The 18,429-nt window shown below is 39.6% G+C and overlaps 1 protein-coding gene across 5 annotated transcripts in view; it reads right to left on the bottom strand.

The window, feature by feature from the left end:
- Positions 1-3,454: 3,454 nt before the first annotated feature.
- Positions 3,455-18,429, bottom strand: part of LOC123774860 (larval cuticle protein A3A) — a 30,142-nt gene continuing 15,167 nt past the window's right edge. For 4 of the 5 annotated variants that reach the window (XM_069322071.1, XM_069322072.1, XM_069322073.1 and 1 more), the window contains exons 2-4: positions 5,805-5,888; positions 5,242-5,421; positions 3,455-4,897 (exon numbers count right to left, since the gene is read on the bottom strand). In XM_069322071.1, the coding sequence (XP_069178172.1) occupies positions 4,796-4,897; positions 5,242-5,421; positions 5,805-5,879 (357 nt within the window). In that variant the 5' untranslated portion in view covers positions 5,880-5,888 and the 3' untranslated portion in view covers positions 3,455-4,795. Of the gene's footprint in view, positions 4,898-5,241; positions 5,422-5,804; positions 5,889-15,718; positions 15,858-18,429 lie in introns of those variants that run through there. The other variant, XM_045769529.2, reaches the window with a different exon arrangement.

The following is an 18,429-nucleotide window of genomic DNA, read 5'->3' as shown; positions in this document are numbered from 1 at the left end:
GTAATTCCACTACGGGCTCACCATAGCTCGTGCTAATTGTCTCGCTCCTGTGCCAGGTAAGTTACGGGCTCACCATAGCTCGTGCTACTTGGAACTTGTTTCGAGTAGCTGAATCTATAACAACATCCTAGCCGAACCGGCGTAGGGTGACCGCCTCCCTAGGCAGTCGCAGTAGTGAGCAGTGACCTGTGTTGGAGTGACGGACACCATCCAGTGTGACTTGTGTATACCTCGCGAGATGTATGTACCCCGGCCGCTTCTGGGTGTATACACACTTTCCTGTATACTCCTGACCAATCTTCAGGGCCAAAGTGTACTTAGCGTTGATTGGTCAGTGAGCTCTTGCAGTTGTGGCTAGTTAACAACCCTGCTGCGCTAAATAGGCCTTAGGCACAACACCAAACGTTGGAGTGTAATCAAATGTCAGAGTTGATATTCCTGAAGATGATTCTATAAGTTATTTGTTTTTTACTGGAGAAGCTTTATACATGGTGGCATGTATACCTTGGCGGGGCGGGCACGCGCATACTTCACAAGTGGGCTCGTTAATGGGATTCGGAACCAGCCAAGTAGCCAAGTACGGTCATAGAGTCAGTCTTCATTGTACTCTTAAAAGTAAGTTGAAAATGTCTATTAAGATTAATTTTGTTGTAATAGCAAAATGTATATAATAGTTTGTAAAAACTCGGTGGGTAAGCCTAAGGCTATTTGTCCAACTGCCCAATTCCACTTTTTTCAGGGAAATTCCTGCGCGGGCCCAAAGCCTCTGACTGGCCCATTAAGTGTTGCTAGTTTCCCGGAGGAGTATTAGTATTTATGACTCGTATGGTCGCTTCAGTAAGATTTTGTCCCATGAGTTTAACAACTTCTGCTCTGTTGAATCTAAGTTGAAATGTTAATGGGTTTGTAACTGTGCACTCTGTTAGATAATGTTCCGGTGGTCTGTCGGGCATTTCTCCAGTGCTGACATTTCCTCTCATCTTCCGGAACCTGTAAGCCATGCACATGGGTATCATTTCCACCTCCTTACGTACATGAGCTAAGTATTTATTTAATTATTCATTAATTTATTTATATACAAGAAGGTACATTGGGTTGTGAGAGTACATAACATTGATGTTCTTACATTTCCAAAGCCACTAACACGCATAGCGTTTTGGACAGGTTTTTAATCTAACAGATAAAAGTAAGAGTAATTAAAAGGTACATTGTAGCAGAATTTGATTTCAACATTAATAACTGTATTGAAAGTTGATTGTATTGATTAAGCTGGTGATGTTGCACGTCCTGAATACTAAAACTGGGTGAATGGGTAGTATAGGAGACAGTGTGAATTTGAAGCACAAAGTAGGAAACTGAGCATATAATTAGGTACTTTTTTGGTTTTACTTTCGAATAAAGCATAGGTTAGACAATTTTTAATTCATTAGAGAATGATTTCCATAGACTGGATCCTTTTATTTGCATGAAATGTTTGAACAGATTTAGTCTGACTCTAGGAATATCAAAGATATTTATTTCTAGTGTGGTGCTCATGGGTTCTATTACATCAAGGAAGAGTTTCCGCTCAGGATTAGTATTCAGGAACAAGGTTTTGTACATGCAAATATCACAAGAGAATGTGTGGAGAGGGTGTATGCTTGGCAGAGTTTGTTACATTTCTGATAGATTTTTGCAGTGATGATGGGCTTGAGGTGATCAGGTTAAATAGATTCGTGGGTAGTATAGTGAAATGAGAGCAGAGTGGGGGAACACAATATTTGATTTTAAAGAGTATACTCGCAGTTTTTGAGACTTTATGGCAGTGTGTTGTATAGGGCGTGCTGAAGTTTGTTCTCTTGTCAATGTATATTCCAAGGAACTTTCAATAATTTTTAATGCTAATGTTAACATTGTCTATCTGAAGCTGACTTTGGTTTGAAGATTTACTTCCAAATAAAATCTAGTAGGTCTTTTCTATGTTTTTCTAAATGCACTTCATAGTATAACCTGGAAATCTGAATTCATTAATACACAGGATATAAATTCATTACCCGACATTATCTATTTATTTATTTATATACAAGGAGGTACATTGGGGGTTAAGAGAGAACATAGAAATGAAGTTGATTTTATATTCTTGTAAAGCCACTAGCACGCATAGCGTTTCGGGCAAGTCGTTACTTATAGTAACAACGAGGTCCATAGTATATATATACCGACGTACAACGAAATTAGATAGTAGAAGTCGGCACTATTGAGTTGGACAAACCGGAAAACTATTTTCTAATTATGTTGCAAAGACAAACTAAACTAACCAAACCTTTCTAGGCCTAATACACGATATCTGAGGCCTAATATAGTACATATGTGTGCTATACTAGGCCTAGGAATATTTAAGTATGTTTTTAAGTTTCCCTCCACGCCTTCCACAAGTGTGTATCTGCTTGTACAATTTTTTTTTAATTCACTGCTTGTCCTCTGAAGTGCTTCTTGCGTCCCTCTGACCCATCACTGTTCCCAGATCTCATCTATTTCACTCGTGTTGCCCTAACCATTGCTGTTGCTAACCACCAATATGTAGCCAATAACATAACCTTCCCCACTCTACCATTTATTTATTTATTTATTTATATATAACAAGGTACATTGGGTCCATGAGAGTATAAAACATTGATGTTTTAAATTCTTGCAAAGTCACTAACACGCATAGTGTTTCGGGCAGGTCCTTAATCTAACAGATAATTTTAAGTTGGCACTGCCATTAAGATGAGATAGAGTATATTAGTCGTGGCAAAATCGACTAAGGCGCGTCTGGGATTATCTCAGACGTAGGTTCAAACCCTCATCCCAGCCCTTGTGGATTTGTTCATTTGATCGATTATAGTTCAGAGCAAGTCCTCGGTTTCTATAGTAATGAAGTTTAAGTAAGAGGTAATTATGGTTAAACACCAGTGGCAAATGTGTTTAGATCTGATACCTATGTCCACGGGGAGCACGAAACATTCACACTGGTGGATGTTGACAGTGGTTGCTAGGATCAGGCTGGTCTTCCACAGGTCACCACTACCCGTGGCTGGTAGCTACAAGGGACGAATCTCTTAACTCTGACTTGTAAACACATGTAAACTGTGTGAGCAGAAACTGGGTTATGATCCCACACACTGCATTATTAAACGTCCGGTCATTAGACCCAGCAAACCTGCCAGCATGAGATACCTGGAGCTTTGTAATTACTTTATTCACTCTCGTGTTCTTGATAATATACTCATAATGCATCTCAAGTTCGCCAGTGCAGATCACATAACCCTGTATGATTAACCATCCTGCGAGATGAGTTTTTTTTTTGTTAGCATCACTCTTGACACATTTTCCCAGCTGCATAAACTTAAGATGTATACCTATGTTTGTAAAAAAATATGGGGTGACTGCTGTAGCATAAAGGAGTATATATTGGGATTAAACACGACCCGAGCATTGTGCATATCACTTTATTTGGAATAAAACATGACATTTTCAACAAAAAGTGGAAACAGTGAAACATTCATGTGACTGAAAGTGATAAATCAAGCTAGATAAAAAGGTAGAAAATAAATATGTCCTATTCTCAGTTTTACAAAATAGCTTGTATTTATCAGGTTATATGGCTTTTATCAACACTAACATTTTTATTTACAGAAAACTGTTCGATTGATGCATGACATTTAATGATCAGCTGGACGTGAAACTGGCGGCGGGAAATATAGTTAAATGAGAAAGAATTAATGAAATAGCATATCTGCCCTGGATACTTTAGTATCTAGAAATACAAGTAGTTAAGAACACTGCATAGGCGAGCATAAAGGCCTAATTTACTAGAAATAAAAGTAAGAACTCTCTCTTAAGAGATTCCATTCACAAAATCCATTCTATTCCAAAAACAATCTCTAAGAGATTATTACATAAGCCTAGTCCACTGGAAATAGAAGTATCCAAGAACAATAAAGATACAAACGATAAAAGATTATTGAACCCAAGAAATAATTTCAACGGATGTGTGATTAGATAAAAAAAAATAAGGGAAGGGAGGGAGGATTCAGAAATTTTTTCGTTAGGAATTATTATTTTTTTACTAACTTGTCTTATAAATATAGGTCTATTAGAATATTAGACTCAAATTGAAAAGGTAATGGGAAGACTAAAAACTAATGAAAATTACAAATTAACAATAAAACTTATTTGATTCACATTCAAAAATCTGTAAGAAAAGTTTAAACTGCTTCGGCCAAAAATGATAAAATGAAGGTGTAGAAAAAATTTGAATAAAGAATATATTAAAATCCAAAGTTGAAGCAAATTTGTCAAAATTAAGGTTTTCACGATGACGTGAAAACCTTAATGATACCTGCAGTGTCAATCGGGCCTGGGGGGCTTAAACTGTATTCTAACAATAATAAAAATAAGTTTTTAAACAAGCAAGATTCAATCAGTAATTTTCAGTCACAAGATTTTAGTACAAATTTTATTAATACAATTGCAAGAATTAAAACAAAAATCCCGAGCAAGAAATAAAAGATTTTAGGCAGCCCTACTCTTGCAAACATTAAAGATGAAGAGGATGAAACTTGGAGGTAATATCACAAAGATATAAGATTGATGAAAAGACCTGCAGACGAATGCTTCTGTAGATCCCACAGCGTGAAGGCAAACTGATCAGGAGAGGTCCAGCCACGTTGAACTCTTGACGGTGAAACATAGAGCATGATGAATCATAACTAAACCTAAAAAGCTCCCAGGTGAGGGATTGTACATTGGGAGAATTTTCAATGAGGCTTCTTTAGTTTAAGAAAACACTTTTTTGGGAGTCGACGGCGATTCTTGATGAAAATGGCGGTGGGATGATGACATCGATGCCTGAAGGCTCCTTCCTCACGACGGACTGTTGGAAATATAATAATTTTGTAAGTACATAATTAATAATTAAACATCTTGTTAATAATGGCTAATAACGTAAAATAGTACCCGGTAAAATACAAGCACAGCTACAAACAATAAAACAACTGTATTATTATTATTATTATTTGTTTTTCTTTAGGATAAAAACCCACACCCTTGTATATGTGAAATTTATGTAAGGAATTTACAACAAGTTCAAATTTCACATATACACAAGTGTAGCTTTTTTATCCCATGTTATAATGTCTGTGAGAAGACTAATTACTAATTATTATTATTATCATTCGGTACCAGCTACCTCTCAACCTAAAAATGATTTCAACCCACCTTGAGTCCCTGGCCGTCCTTGTTGTCCTCATAGGTGACGGTGTAGACGAAGCCGTCGGGGAGGACGTAGCTGTAGGAGCCCTTCACACGGCCTTCTGAGTCGGAAACCTCGGCCCGGTTCTGGTAGTTGGTGGTGTTGTCGTCCCTTACCTCGAACCCGAAGTTGTAGGGCTTGGGGGGCTGTGGTCCGGATGGAAAAGCAGATCAGATAGGATATTTATATATGTATATTGTTTTCTATTTAATTTTGCATTATGTTTGGATGAGGTGGGTAGCAACGTTTGGTTGCCGGACAGAAATGAGGGAGCTAAATTGATATTTGGCTCAGTGTCAAAGCATAATGGAAGGTGGTAATTGGTTCAAAGTCCTGGCATGAGGGAAGGTGGTATTTAGTTCAGAGTCCAGGTATTGGATGAGTCAGGCATGATAGTGATACCTGGTTGTGTCTGGCATGAGAAGGGGGGGAGGGGTGGATATTTGGTTGTGAGTCAGGCATGAGGGAGGATGATATTTGGTTGTGAAACAGAAATGAGTGAGACATGACTAGAAAGGTAGATACAAACCTGAGTAGTGGTGAGGGGTTCTTCGGCTCGTAGGGCCAGCTTGGCCGCCACCGCCACAGACACCAGACCAAACATAACGATTACCTGTTAAATAATGTTGAAAATTTACACATTACTCAGGAGGCATTTGAGTGTATAGGTCGAAGCAATTTAGTAAGAATATTTTTATCAGAACATGGTTCCTGAACCCATTATGTGCCTCTGTAACCCATTCCACCACCGCCCAATGGATAGGTACGGGGTGCATAATAAATGAATGAATCAAGAGGTGTGAAATAACTTTGCAGTAGATAGGTTTACTCACTGTTGCATCGACACCTTATAAAGCACACTTACCAGAAGCCTATGCTGCCTATGCTTTTACAAGTCTCAAGGAAGTGCAAAATATGTATTTTCTAGTTAATGGCCTGAAACCGACACAGTTCTAAGCTCGCCAACCACACTGCCCACTGTAGACAAGGTTCTTTTTGTAATCTTATGAATAAAAGCTGTTAAATAATTTAAAATATTTTGAAATATATTTATCAAAATGTACATTTTGTAGCCATTTTTTAGCATGCCGTTGCACCTTTTCCAGTTTCTTTATGTGTATCTTGAGATTTGGGAACCTTACAACTGCTGCATATTCCAATTTTGGTTTCACAAGTCATGAACAGTTTCTTTAGTATTTCACCAATCATATAATTAAAAGCAAGTCTGAAGTTGGAAAGCGACGCATACGCTAATCTCACAATGTTCTTTGTGTGTTCCTCTGGCGACAATTTACTATCCAATACCACCCCTAGGTCTCGTTCTTTATTAGAGTTCTGTAATTCCTTTCCACAGAATTTGTAAGTTGTGTGTGGTCTATGTTCTCCGATTCCACATTCAATAACATGGCATTTATTCACATTGAATTCCATTTACCATTTTACGCTCCAAACACTTATTTTATCTAGATAGATTTGAAGGGTTTTACAATTGTCTGCGCCTCCCATCTTCCCCAGTATCTTAGCATCATCCGCAAACTTGATCAAATAATTATGTATTTCTTCTGGTAGATCGTTTATGTCGGATGATGCTGGTGCAAGAACTGAATCCTGTGGTACTCCGCTAGAAACACTCCTACAGTCAGGAGTGAGTTAGGAGATACATTGTCTCCTGATTACTTCCCTCATCTGTCTGTCAGAAAATTTTTCATTCATGTCAGCAGTCACCCCTCCAGCATGTTCCAGTTTCCAGAACAGCCTCTTGTGTGGGACTCTTGTCAAAAGCTTTTTTAGGTCCAGATAGACACAGTCAACCTAACCACCTCTTTCCTGTAGTGTCTCTGGTGGCTCTATTATAAAAACTAAGTAGATTTGTTACGCAGGATCTTCCTGTTCGATAACCATACTGTCTGCCAGTTATTATGTCATTACTCCCTAGGTGTTCAACCCACTTGGCTTTAACTATTATTTCTAGTGTTTTAACCACCACGCTTGTTAATGATACGGGTCTATAATTTAGAGGTTCCTCTCGACTACCATTTTTATAGATTGGTACTTTGTTTGCCCTTTTCCATATATCTACTAAAATTCCTATGCACAAGCATGTCTGGAATATTAATTAGAGTGGAATACTCAGCTTAGTTGCACATTCTCGCAGCACCCAAGGTGAAACTCCATCAGGTCCAACAGCTTTATTTCTTCCTAGCCCCTACAAGTAATTTTTCCACTTTGTTGTGAGATACCTCTATGTATTCTATAGTGTGCTCTGGAATTGGTATTGGGTTCGGTTCTATGAAATCCTCATTTTGTACAAACACACTTTAGAACTGTTTCTTTAGCGTTTCACACATTTCGTTTTCATTCTCAGTAGTCCTGTTCCCCGTTCTCAATCTCTGGATTTTATCCTTTACATGCAGCTTGTTTTTAATGAATTTACAGAAAAGACCTGGATCTCTTTTACATTTGCCTGCTATACCTTTCTCAAAGTTGCTTTCTGCCTCTCTCCTCACTGCTTTGTAATTGTTTCTTGCTTGCTTCTAGTGCTGGTATGTTTGTGGGTTAGGCCTCTTCTTATATTGAACCCATTTTCTTATCTTCCTCTCTGGCCAGCTCACAATTTCTGTTGAACCGATCCTGTTTGCTGGTCCTGCATCTCTGTTTTGGTATGAAGGTTTGTGTGCCTTCATCGTATATTTCGCAAAATTTCGTATACATCTCATTTACTCCCTCGCCTAGCAACAAGTCTGTCCAATTAAAATCATTAAAGAATTTTCTAAGTTCCCCATAATGTCCTCTCCTGAAATCGAGTTTATCAACTGTTTCAATGTTCCCATTATCTTCTAGATTATATCGCAAAGCATATTTAATTTCCAACAGGACAAGGTCACTCTTTCCCAAGGGAGGAAGGCACTGGATGTCATATATCTTCTTCTGTCCTGATCAATATTAGATCCAGTACTGACGGAACATCCCCTTCCCTCATTCTTGTGGCCTGCTTGACGTGTTGATACATTAATGTCTTCAGAATGAGGTTTACAAATCTGCCTGTCCAAATGTCCTCCGTTCTTGCTTCGTAGGCCTCCCAGTCTATTGCTCTCAAGTTAAAGTCCCCCAGTACCAGCAATCGTGATTTGTCTTTTTCTGCTTTGGTTATAATCTCTCTCATAACCATTATGAGGCCCTCTCGTTTGTCACCTAGTTCCTCCTTTATTGATGTGTTGCTTGCTGGTGGGCTGGAGGCATTTACGATTATCAGTTTATCATCCTGATTTCAAACCTGCAATGACATTATGTCAACTTCTCGAGGGTTTTCTCTCTTACCTTCAGGTGTCTTTTACCAGCACAGCCACTCCTTCCCCCCCCCCCTCCCTTCTTAGTTATCCTGTCACGTCTCCAAACTGAGTAGCCCCTTAGGAATACGACCCCTTAAGAAATATTTTCTTCAAGTTTCGTTTCTGTTAGTGCGACAATATCTGGGACCTTAAGCTGAATTATATCCTTTAGCTCCAATATTTTTTTTAATCTCACTCCATCTGTGTTGGTATATACAATTTTCAGGAAAATGTTCCCCTTTCCCTTTGTCCTTTGCTCCCCCATTCCTCTAATGATTTTGTTGCTTTGTTTTTATGTACCATTTCACTAGCTTTCCAGTCCTTAATACTTTGTAGAAAAAATTATTTCTTTCTTTTTAAATTCTATTCCCATTTAGACGTTTCGCTTCATCGAGGTTCATTTTTCAGCTTTTCTCTGTTTTCCTTTGAGAGGTCTTGTCTTATTGATCAAAGTTTGCCATCCTCATCACACTGCAATTTCCTGACTTCTCGAGCTCTATCATATCTTCATTTGAAACTGTGTATGGAGTCAGCCTCCACCACATCACTTCCTAATGCATTCCATTTACTAACAAATCTGACACTGAAAAAGTTCTTTCTAATGTTTCTGTGGCTAATTTGGGTATTCAGCTTCCACCTGTGTCCCCCTTGTGCGTGTACCTCCCGTGTTAAATAATCCATCCTGATCTACCCTGCCAAATCCCTTAAGAATTTTGTATGTGGTGATCATGTCTCCTCAAGCTCTTTTGTCTTCCAGGGGCGTGCAGTTCACCAAGCCTTTTCTCGTAACTCATGCCCCTTAATTCTGGGACTAGCCTAGTAGCATACCTCTGAACTTTTTCCAGCTCAGTCTTGTGCTTGACAAGGTACGGACTCCACGCAGGAGCCGCATACTCCAGGATTAGTCTTATGTGGTTTACAAGGTTCTGAAGGATTTCTTTCACAGGTTTCCCTCCTATGTAAATAAACCCTCCTTAGGGAGGGTTTATTTCCACCTGCACAGAGGTTTATTCCAACCTATTTAGGCCTTACTTCCTTATATGTCCTATGTTCTTACTTCCTTATATGGACTCAGGCTATGTTGTAAGTTTTAGTGTTAAGAGCTTATCTGAAACACCAACATGGAAACTTATAATAAAAAGTTGTTTGACGAACACACAAAACCACCTGTCGGTGAAGCACAGTAATAATTACTGTATATCGGTATTCCTAGTATCTCTTTGAATACTACTGCTGCTAGTTCTTTTTTATTTCTCAAATGCAAAATGTGTTGCAGGAATAGTCACCAGCAATGCCGTGATAATGGGTAGATAAACGATCGTATCTACCCATTGGGCACAATATCCAAGAGCAAGGCCAATTCAACCCCCTCGTCAGCATCATCAACGTTGATTCAAGGTGAAACCAACGCCACTATTGGACGCCGTGCCCACTGGGTATATGAATGACGATGCAGTTATGGCGGTCCCACCGGTCTTGTCCTTATTTGTTCTGAAGGCTATTACAATTACCTGCTGTTCGCCAACCAATCACCCCCCCCCCCCTAACTCCCCCCATTACGCAACCTACGCTGCCGGCCAGTAAGACAATGCTATATATATTCATATAGGGTGGACGGTATACACTTTCATGTCGTAAAAACTAGTCGTGGTGTAGACTCCTCAACGTCGAGTAACTTAGGATTTTTTTTATCATGTACTTTAATAGTACAGCAGCGTTGTTAGTTTCGTAGTTCTTGTTACTTTATTTGGCAATTGATTTAATGGGAATTAGTGTTTTCAATTTCAATTTTAGTGTTTAGAGTTAGCCAATGTATACGAGGATTAACTTGTTTTATGTTGTGTAATTCTGCAAACTTATCTTATCATGTGTTTGATTATCAAGCAATAGGCTACCTTTGATGATAGATATCATGTAATTCTATGACTTTAGATCATCAAGCATGAATAATGTTATTCAATACTTATAGTGTGCTCTGCCTTCATTTTTATACAAGGCCTTTTGAGAGAATTCCTATTAAAACGTTTTCTTCACGAATGGTTGTATATTTACTATTACTGTACTTAGTTCAGAGTTTTTCTTTTAAACCCATTAGTCATTTATCCAAGAAAATCATTATAACAAATAAATTGAAATTAATGTTTTTTTAACGAATTTAATAGATATTTATATATAAGGAGACAAATAAATAATGTGTTTTCTTTACTATTATAATTAAGTTGCATCTCTCTATGGAAATAACACACACACACACACAGGTGTTTTAGAATGAAAATACGAATAAATGAGGCACTACGCAGGGAATGAGTACAGTAGGTGCAGGGAGTGAGTACAGTAGGTGCAGGGAGTGAGTACAGTAGGCGTAGGGAGTGAGTACAGTAAGTGGGGAGCCAGACAGCTGAGAGTCAAGGTGATGTGAGCTCACTAGGATGGCGGGCTACGCTACACCTGAGAGAGGTTTTGGAAGTGTTGGCGTTCACTTTCACCTTGGTTACCATTCACCGTCGAGCGGTAATTGGCGACTGACATTTCCAGGTCACATAAGAGGCCAGGGGCACTACCCTCTCCTGTGAGAGGGGCGAGGAACTGTGGTGGGTGGTGCGTGTAAACTGAAAGTATTTGTTTAGGCTTCTATAGAACGTACAACACCCTCACCCGACAACACCCCCTCACCCCCTCAACTCCCTCACCCCACAACACCCTCACCCCAACAACACCCTCACCCCACAACACCCTCTCACCCCACAACACCCTCACCCCACAACACCCTCATCCCAACAACACCTTCACCCCACAACACCCTCACCCCAACAACACCTTCACCCCACAACATTACAACACGCGCACCCAACAACAAACGTCTGTAAAAAAGTGAAGGGCAGGAACCCACGAGATGTTAAATGGAAAGTCTTTGAGACGACACGAGCACCTGCCAGACTCCAGCGACCTTCACCCCAGAGTGAAAGGGACAGTAGTACCAGAGTGAAGGAGAGACGGAGGGGACAGTAGTACCAGAGTGAAGGAGAGACGGAGGGGACAGTAGTACCAGAGTGAAGGAGAGACAGAGGGGACAGGTGTACCAGAGTGAAGGGGAGACGGAGGGGACAGTTGTACCAGAGTGAAGGAGAGACGGAGGGGACAGTTGTACCAGTGAAGGGGAGACGGAGGGGAACAGTAGCACCAGAGTGAAGGAGAGACGGAGGGGACAGGTGTCCCAGAGTGAAGGAGAGACGGAGGGGACAGTTGTACCAGAGTGAAGGAGAGACGGAGGGGACAGTTGCACCAGAGTGAAGGAAAGACGGAGGTGGTGGAACACCACCTTTCATTCTTTCGCCACAATCTCTAGTACGATGACCTCTCTCCCCTAACGAAATATAACTTATATATATATATATATATATATATATATATATATATTGTACCTAGTAGCCAGAACGTCGTACTCGGCCTACTACGCAAAGCCCGATTTGCCTAATAAGCCAAGTTTTCCTGAATTTATATATTTTTCAATATTTTTTTCTTGTGAAATGATAAAGCAGTTAATTTGTTTAAATTTGAGTTAAAACTAACGTAGATACATGACCGAATCTAACCAATCCTACCTAACCTAACCTATCTTAACCCAACCTAAACTAACACAATTAAGTTAATAATTTATGTTCTTAATATAATATAATAATAATAATTCAAATAAACTAATTGGAAACAATTTATTGAAAATAAAGAAAATCACTCGGTCTATTAGGCAATCGGGCCTTGCATAGTAGGCCGAGAAGTGTGTTCTGGCTACTAGGTACGACATAATATAATATATAAATATAATATAATATAATATAATATAATATATATATATATATATATATATATATATATATATATATATATATATATATATATATATATATATATATATATATATATATTAAATATATATATTAAATATATATTATATATATAATATATATAATCAGCACAGATTTTAGTAACTACTTTGTACATTCTTGCAACGTCAAGGTGCATTGGTGGGACGGAAGAGGTGAATGGAGGGAAGGAAGAGGTGGAGGGGTGGGACGGAAGAGGTGAATTGAGGGAAGGAAAGGACGGCACGGAAGAGGTGGAGAAGTGGGATGGAAGAGAAGGATGGTTGGGACGGAGTAGGTGGAGAGGGTGGGATGGAAGATATTAATTTCAGTTGGCATTTAGTGGAATGGCCATGGGTACCGGTTCACTGTGAAGGAGGACCGCGCCCCATTGGCTGATGAGCCTAACCTCTCGGTCTGTCAGGTTAACGCCATCTCTGTTTGGGTGACCGCGTGGACACCATCGACGCTGAATCAGTGCTGCTGACTCAGCCGACAAGTTCTGCAGTACTGCCGGAAATACAAATAGCTAACCTCGTTAGCTTTCTGAAATGTATCGTAGTCCATGTGCGTGGGTGAGAATCAAGAACGAGTCTATATGAGAAGATAGGTGTTGATAGTTGAGTGACTTGCAGGTATATTGCTGGCAGAGGAACCTGTACACTGGCGGGTACAAGCAGGTCTGACCAGCCGCTATGAAGGGAAAGTCATTCACGATGAGTGAAAGTGCCAGAGATGGAAGATCACTGATATTATCATCACCGGGCCGTGGTTGGTGCGCTTCATCCCTGCAACCAACAGTGACCATCCTGAGCAAGCATAATGCCTCGTAAAGACATTCTCAATCTTACACATTCGTCTTAGTAAGAAGCCTAGTGAACTGTTTAGGTCAGAACGCGTGACGTATACAAGAAGCTTAGTACACTGATCTGCATATTATTTTATATTTCAACGCATTTTTTTTTTTGGTCATTAATATTGTGATGTTTCCTTGATCGAGACTGGCTTTTTTTTTCTCGTTCAAAGATTTAAATAAAAGGAAAGTTGATGGTGACAAATGGAATTGGTGAAATATGGACCCACAGATGCATTCTGATCGGCAATTCATAGTAGCATATTGAACTTCTGCATTTTATGACCATAATTCATTAGCGTATCCGGCTTCAATACACAACCAGCAAGGCACAAGGAACAGTGAAGGTATAGCTCACTGAAACAATCTTACCATTATGAAAGATGACGTTCGCAAGTGGCCGGCGTTCATATTAATGTGAGGTGAAAGTTGTTTTAGTTGAGGTGTGATGAATTCATAAGCTTCCATATCCCGTGCCGGCATTTAAATTACGACATTATAAACATGCACACTATATATACAAATATATATACATGCACACTATATATACAAATATATATACATGCACACTATATATACAAATATATATACATGCACACTATATATACAAATATATATACATGCACACTATATATACAAATATATATACATGCACACTATATATACAAATATATATATACATGCACACTATATATATATATAAAACAAAGTTATTTTTTCGTTAGGTTAGATAAGGTTGAGTTAGAATATATTAGGTTAGATAAGTATATGTTGGGTACGAATAGGTTAAGTTTGTTAAAAAAAGTAGCGATGACTAAGACAGGTGAGACTCCTCAGGTCTTAGACCCTCCTGATGTGGGAGTTCTCACACCCACACCAGCGCTAACTGTTTACAAGACGACTGTAAAGAACAAATCCACTCTCTCTCATTCAAGCTAAATATATATATATAGGCAGGATACGAAACTGGTTGTATACCCGTTTATTGTTAAAGTTGGCAAGTGTATGTGGTGTAAGAGTCTGCTGCGTGTGGACCACTGACCAGTTGCTGGGCGTGTTCAGTAAGGCATGTCTTTGCATGCTGCCAGCTACCAAGTCTACATGCTCGCCAGTCTGTGTGCTGTCTGGCTTCTCACTTTCTAGTTTTTTTTTTTACCTCCCGTGCTGCATCGCATATATATTATATACTAGAATTATATATATATATATATATATATATATATATATATATATATATATATATATATATATATATATATATATATATATATATATATATATATATATATATATATATATATATATATATATATATAATTTAGTGCGCAATAACCCTCGGGGCACTTTTGCGGTTTGCAGTGCACAGTGCTACCTGGCGGCCCGGTCCTTGATTTGGCCTCCTAGTTAACTGTCTATTTTAACCAGGCTGTTGGACACTGTTACACAAATCTGACGTAAGAGTCACAGCCCGGCTGATAAAATTCCCTTTTGAACGCCGAAAGATATCGGCCGGTTATGCCCGATTCAAGGACAAAACAGATGCTTTGTCATCCGTAAGGTTATAAACACATGGAACCGCCTACCCGCCGAAGCCGTAAATGCTGACAAAAAGAAGAGTTCCAGACCAACTTGGAAAAAATCATCAGGAAAATTTGAGGACCTTTGACAAACCGCCAGCGGCCTGTCCCCGTCGTAGCCACTAACTAAATGGTGGTCTTCAGGTAAATTTAGGTAAATAATACACACCACATAAGCTCCTTCTAATATCCCACAAGTTGACCTGTCACAGCCTCTACTGTAGTGAAACTTTAGGCTTCTTTAGACCATGTTTGTATTTTGTGACGATGTTTTAGCTAATTTCGAAAGACTGAAGTGAGTAACACTGCGGGGCAGCCAGAGGCTTAGGCCGCTTAGGAATATCCTTGAAAAATAAAATTCAGCCAATTCTTGCCTTTAAAAAGGTCACTTTGTAACGACTAGTTGATGTCGTTGGCGTAAATGTTTTCCACTTTTCCTACTGAATACTCAACTACAAAGGAAAGTGAAAACTATCTTTATATCCCTCTTCTAGACGTAATAATAATATTTTGTGGATATTATATTTCGTTGTCATCAACATATAATTCCCGTTGTGACAGGAAGCCTATACTTAGGCTTACCAAGGTCCCGCAAGGTCAACTACTGACCCCCAGGATGCAACTCACAATAGTTAGCCAATTCCCACGTACCGATTTTACTGCGTCATGAACAGAGGCATTACCGTGGAAGGGAACTTACCCAGCCATTTGTCCTGCCCGTTTGGAAATTGAACTCGAGTGCCGCGAGTATGAGCTGAGGACGTACACTAAAGTTTGTATTAAAATATGCAACACAGAAATACTAATACATGGTCGCAACATACCTTCATTGTGGTGGAACGACGTGTATACACCTAGGGAGATGAGAATGTGAGAACTGTGAGCGCTTCTCCAGGAGCAGCTTTTATATACCTGGTGAAGGGTGGTGGAGGAGGGGCCGGCCAGGCGGGTGCAGGCCAATCGTAATGGCGTCACATTTCACTCCAACGAGATTTGATATCCCCCAAGAACTGCCTTATTCTTTCTCATACAGGTATCAGGAATATTCGATGACCTGCCATTGAGTCCGAAAGAGTATAGTGCTGATCTAATCTAAACAGCAGCGTGCTTCCCTGATGTGAATGTAAAAACTTGTCTTTAACATATATGTTCTAGTCGCACATCTGTGCTAGGTGAGTACGACGGGCTCACCATAGCCCGTGCTGCTTGGAACTTTTTGTTCCGAGTATCTGAATCTAAAACAACAACACCATATGTTTTCTTCAGAATATGATCCTCTGATCAAGTTTTTCAACCACAGGACATAAAAATTGTATATACATTTTGGCCTGTATAAAATTACAGGAAACAAAGTCTTCGAATTTATTGGGCAATCGTTAATTTCTAAATATTACTTAAACTGTTAATGTTACTGCTTCAAGATTATATTCATAATTCATTCTGATTCAGTTAACCCAAACTGAATCCTAGCCCAAATGAGTGACGGCACTGCTCAACCTGTCCTCTTACAAATTACGTCTGAATTTGGCCGTTTGCCCGTATGGCCGAAAATGGTCGTAATTTGAAAATGAAAAAAACAATTGAAAATAAATTGTGGATTTTTTCTACAACAGCAAGTTAAGGGTTCTCTGGTAGGTTAGGAGGGCAGAAAATTCTCGTAAGGTTTCAAAACGTCATGAAAACCGTTAATTGAAAGTTTCCTCTCCTAACCTAACCGAGTAAGCCGGACGACTCAAACAGAAAACGGGACAGTACATCACTTTCGCGAATCGATTTCATTTCAAATTACGTCCATTTTTGGCCATAGCGCTCATACGAGCGAAAAGCGACGTTATTTTTAAGAGGACGGGTTGACCAGTCAGCTGGATAGGCTGTGTGTAGGGAAAGGTTGCTAGCCTAGCCTGTAGGCTGACAGGCTAGGTGCTGAGGGAGGTGCATGGCTGGTGTAGGCTAGGACAACCCGTCCTCCTAATAGAGCGTTGCATTTTGATGCATAATTTATCTAAGGCGAAAAATAGTCGTACTAGAAAATGGTAGCGGCTCACGAAATTGACATACCATCCCCTTTTCTGTTTTGGATCCTCTGGTAGGTTAGGATAAGGCACTTTAGTGCGACAGTTTCTTGACGTTGTGAAATTTTTTAGAACGGGCTAGACAGGCTGGGTGCAGTGGGAGGCAGCTGGTGTAGGCTGACAGGCTGGGTGCAGACGGAGGGAGGACAGAATAGTGAAGGGTAAACTTTCACACACGTCGCTGGATTAGGCTTGTTGGGCTGTGTTAAAAAGTTAATATTTAGCTCACTATTCTCAGGTTACATTTTTAAAACTAAGTCAAGCATAAAATTATAAACATTAGGGAAACTACACTGATCTCACTGGTAGCGGCTCACGAAATTGACATACCATCCCCTTTTCTGTTTTGGATCCTCTGGTAGGTTAGGATAAGGCACTTTAGTGCGACAGTTTCTTGACGTTGTGAAATTTTTTAGAACGGGCTAGACAGGCTGGGTGCAGTGGGAGGCAGCTGGTGTAGGCTGACAGGCTGGGTGCAGACGGAGGGAGGACAGAATAGTGAAGGGTAAACTTTCACACACGTCGCTGGATTAGGCTTGTTGGGCTGTGTTAAAAAGTTAATATTTAGCTCACTATTCTCAGGTTACATTTTTAAAACTAAGTCAAGCATAAAATTATAAACATTAGGGAAACTACACTGATCTTCGGTGTTTTCATTTAATTGGAAACTAGAGACACAAGTCACTTTTCAAATTCAAATTTTTATTCAGGTAAGAGTACATACATAGATGAAGAGTTACAAACATAATGTTGGATTTATAGTTAAGAGCTAGTACATATAATACCTAAAGCCACTAATACGCATAGCGTTTAAGTTTCGAACTTTTTTCAACTGTTCTTTACTTTGAACATTGCTTCTATATCTGCCTAATCAGTTCCCCATAGAATCTTGTACATTGTTATCATTTCTGCTCTATTTCATATTTCCTCTAGCGTGGTGAGTTTACAGGCCTCTCAATCTATCCATCCTCACAGCTCAGTCTCTGTAGCTCAAGAACGAGCCTATTTGCATATAATGTATGTGTGTACTCACCTATATGTGCTTGCAGGATCGAGCATTGACTCTTGGATCCCGCCTTTCTAGCTATCGGTTGTTTACAGCAATGACTCCTGTCCCATTTCCCTATCATACCTAGTTTTAAAAGTATGAATAGTATTTGCTTCCACAACCTGTTCCCCAAGTGCATTCCATTTTTCTACTACTCTCACGCTAAAAGAAAACTTCCTAACATCTCTGCGACTCATCAGAGTTTCCAGTTTCCACCCATGTCCCCTCGTTCTGTTATTATTACGTGTGAACATTTCATCTATTTCCACTTTGTCAATTCCCCTGAGTATTTTATATGTCCCTATCATATCTCCTCTCTCCCTTCTTTTCTCTAGTGTCGTAAGGTTCAGTTCCTTCAGCCGCTCTTCATATCCCATCCCTCGTAACTCTGGGACAAGCCTCGTCGCAAACCTCT

This window comes from Procambarus clarkii, chromosome 10 (genome assembly GCF_040958095.1).
Source record: "Procambarus clarkii isolate CNS0578487 chromosome 10, FALCON_Pclarkii_2.0, whole genome shotgun sequence".
NCBI lineage: Eukaryota > Metazoa > Arthropoda > Malacostraca > Decapoda > Cambaridae > Procambarus > Procambarus clarkii.
Note: the sequence above shows the minus strand (reverse complement) of the source record. Positions and strands in the feature narration are given on the sequence as shown.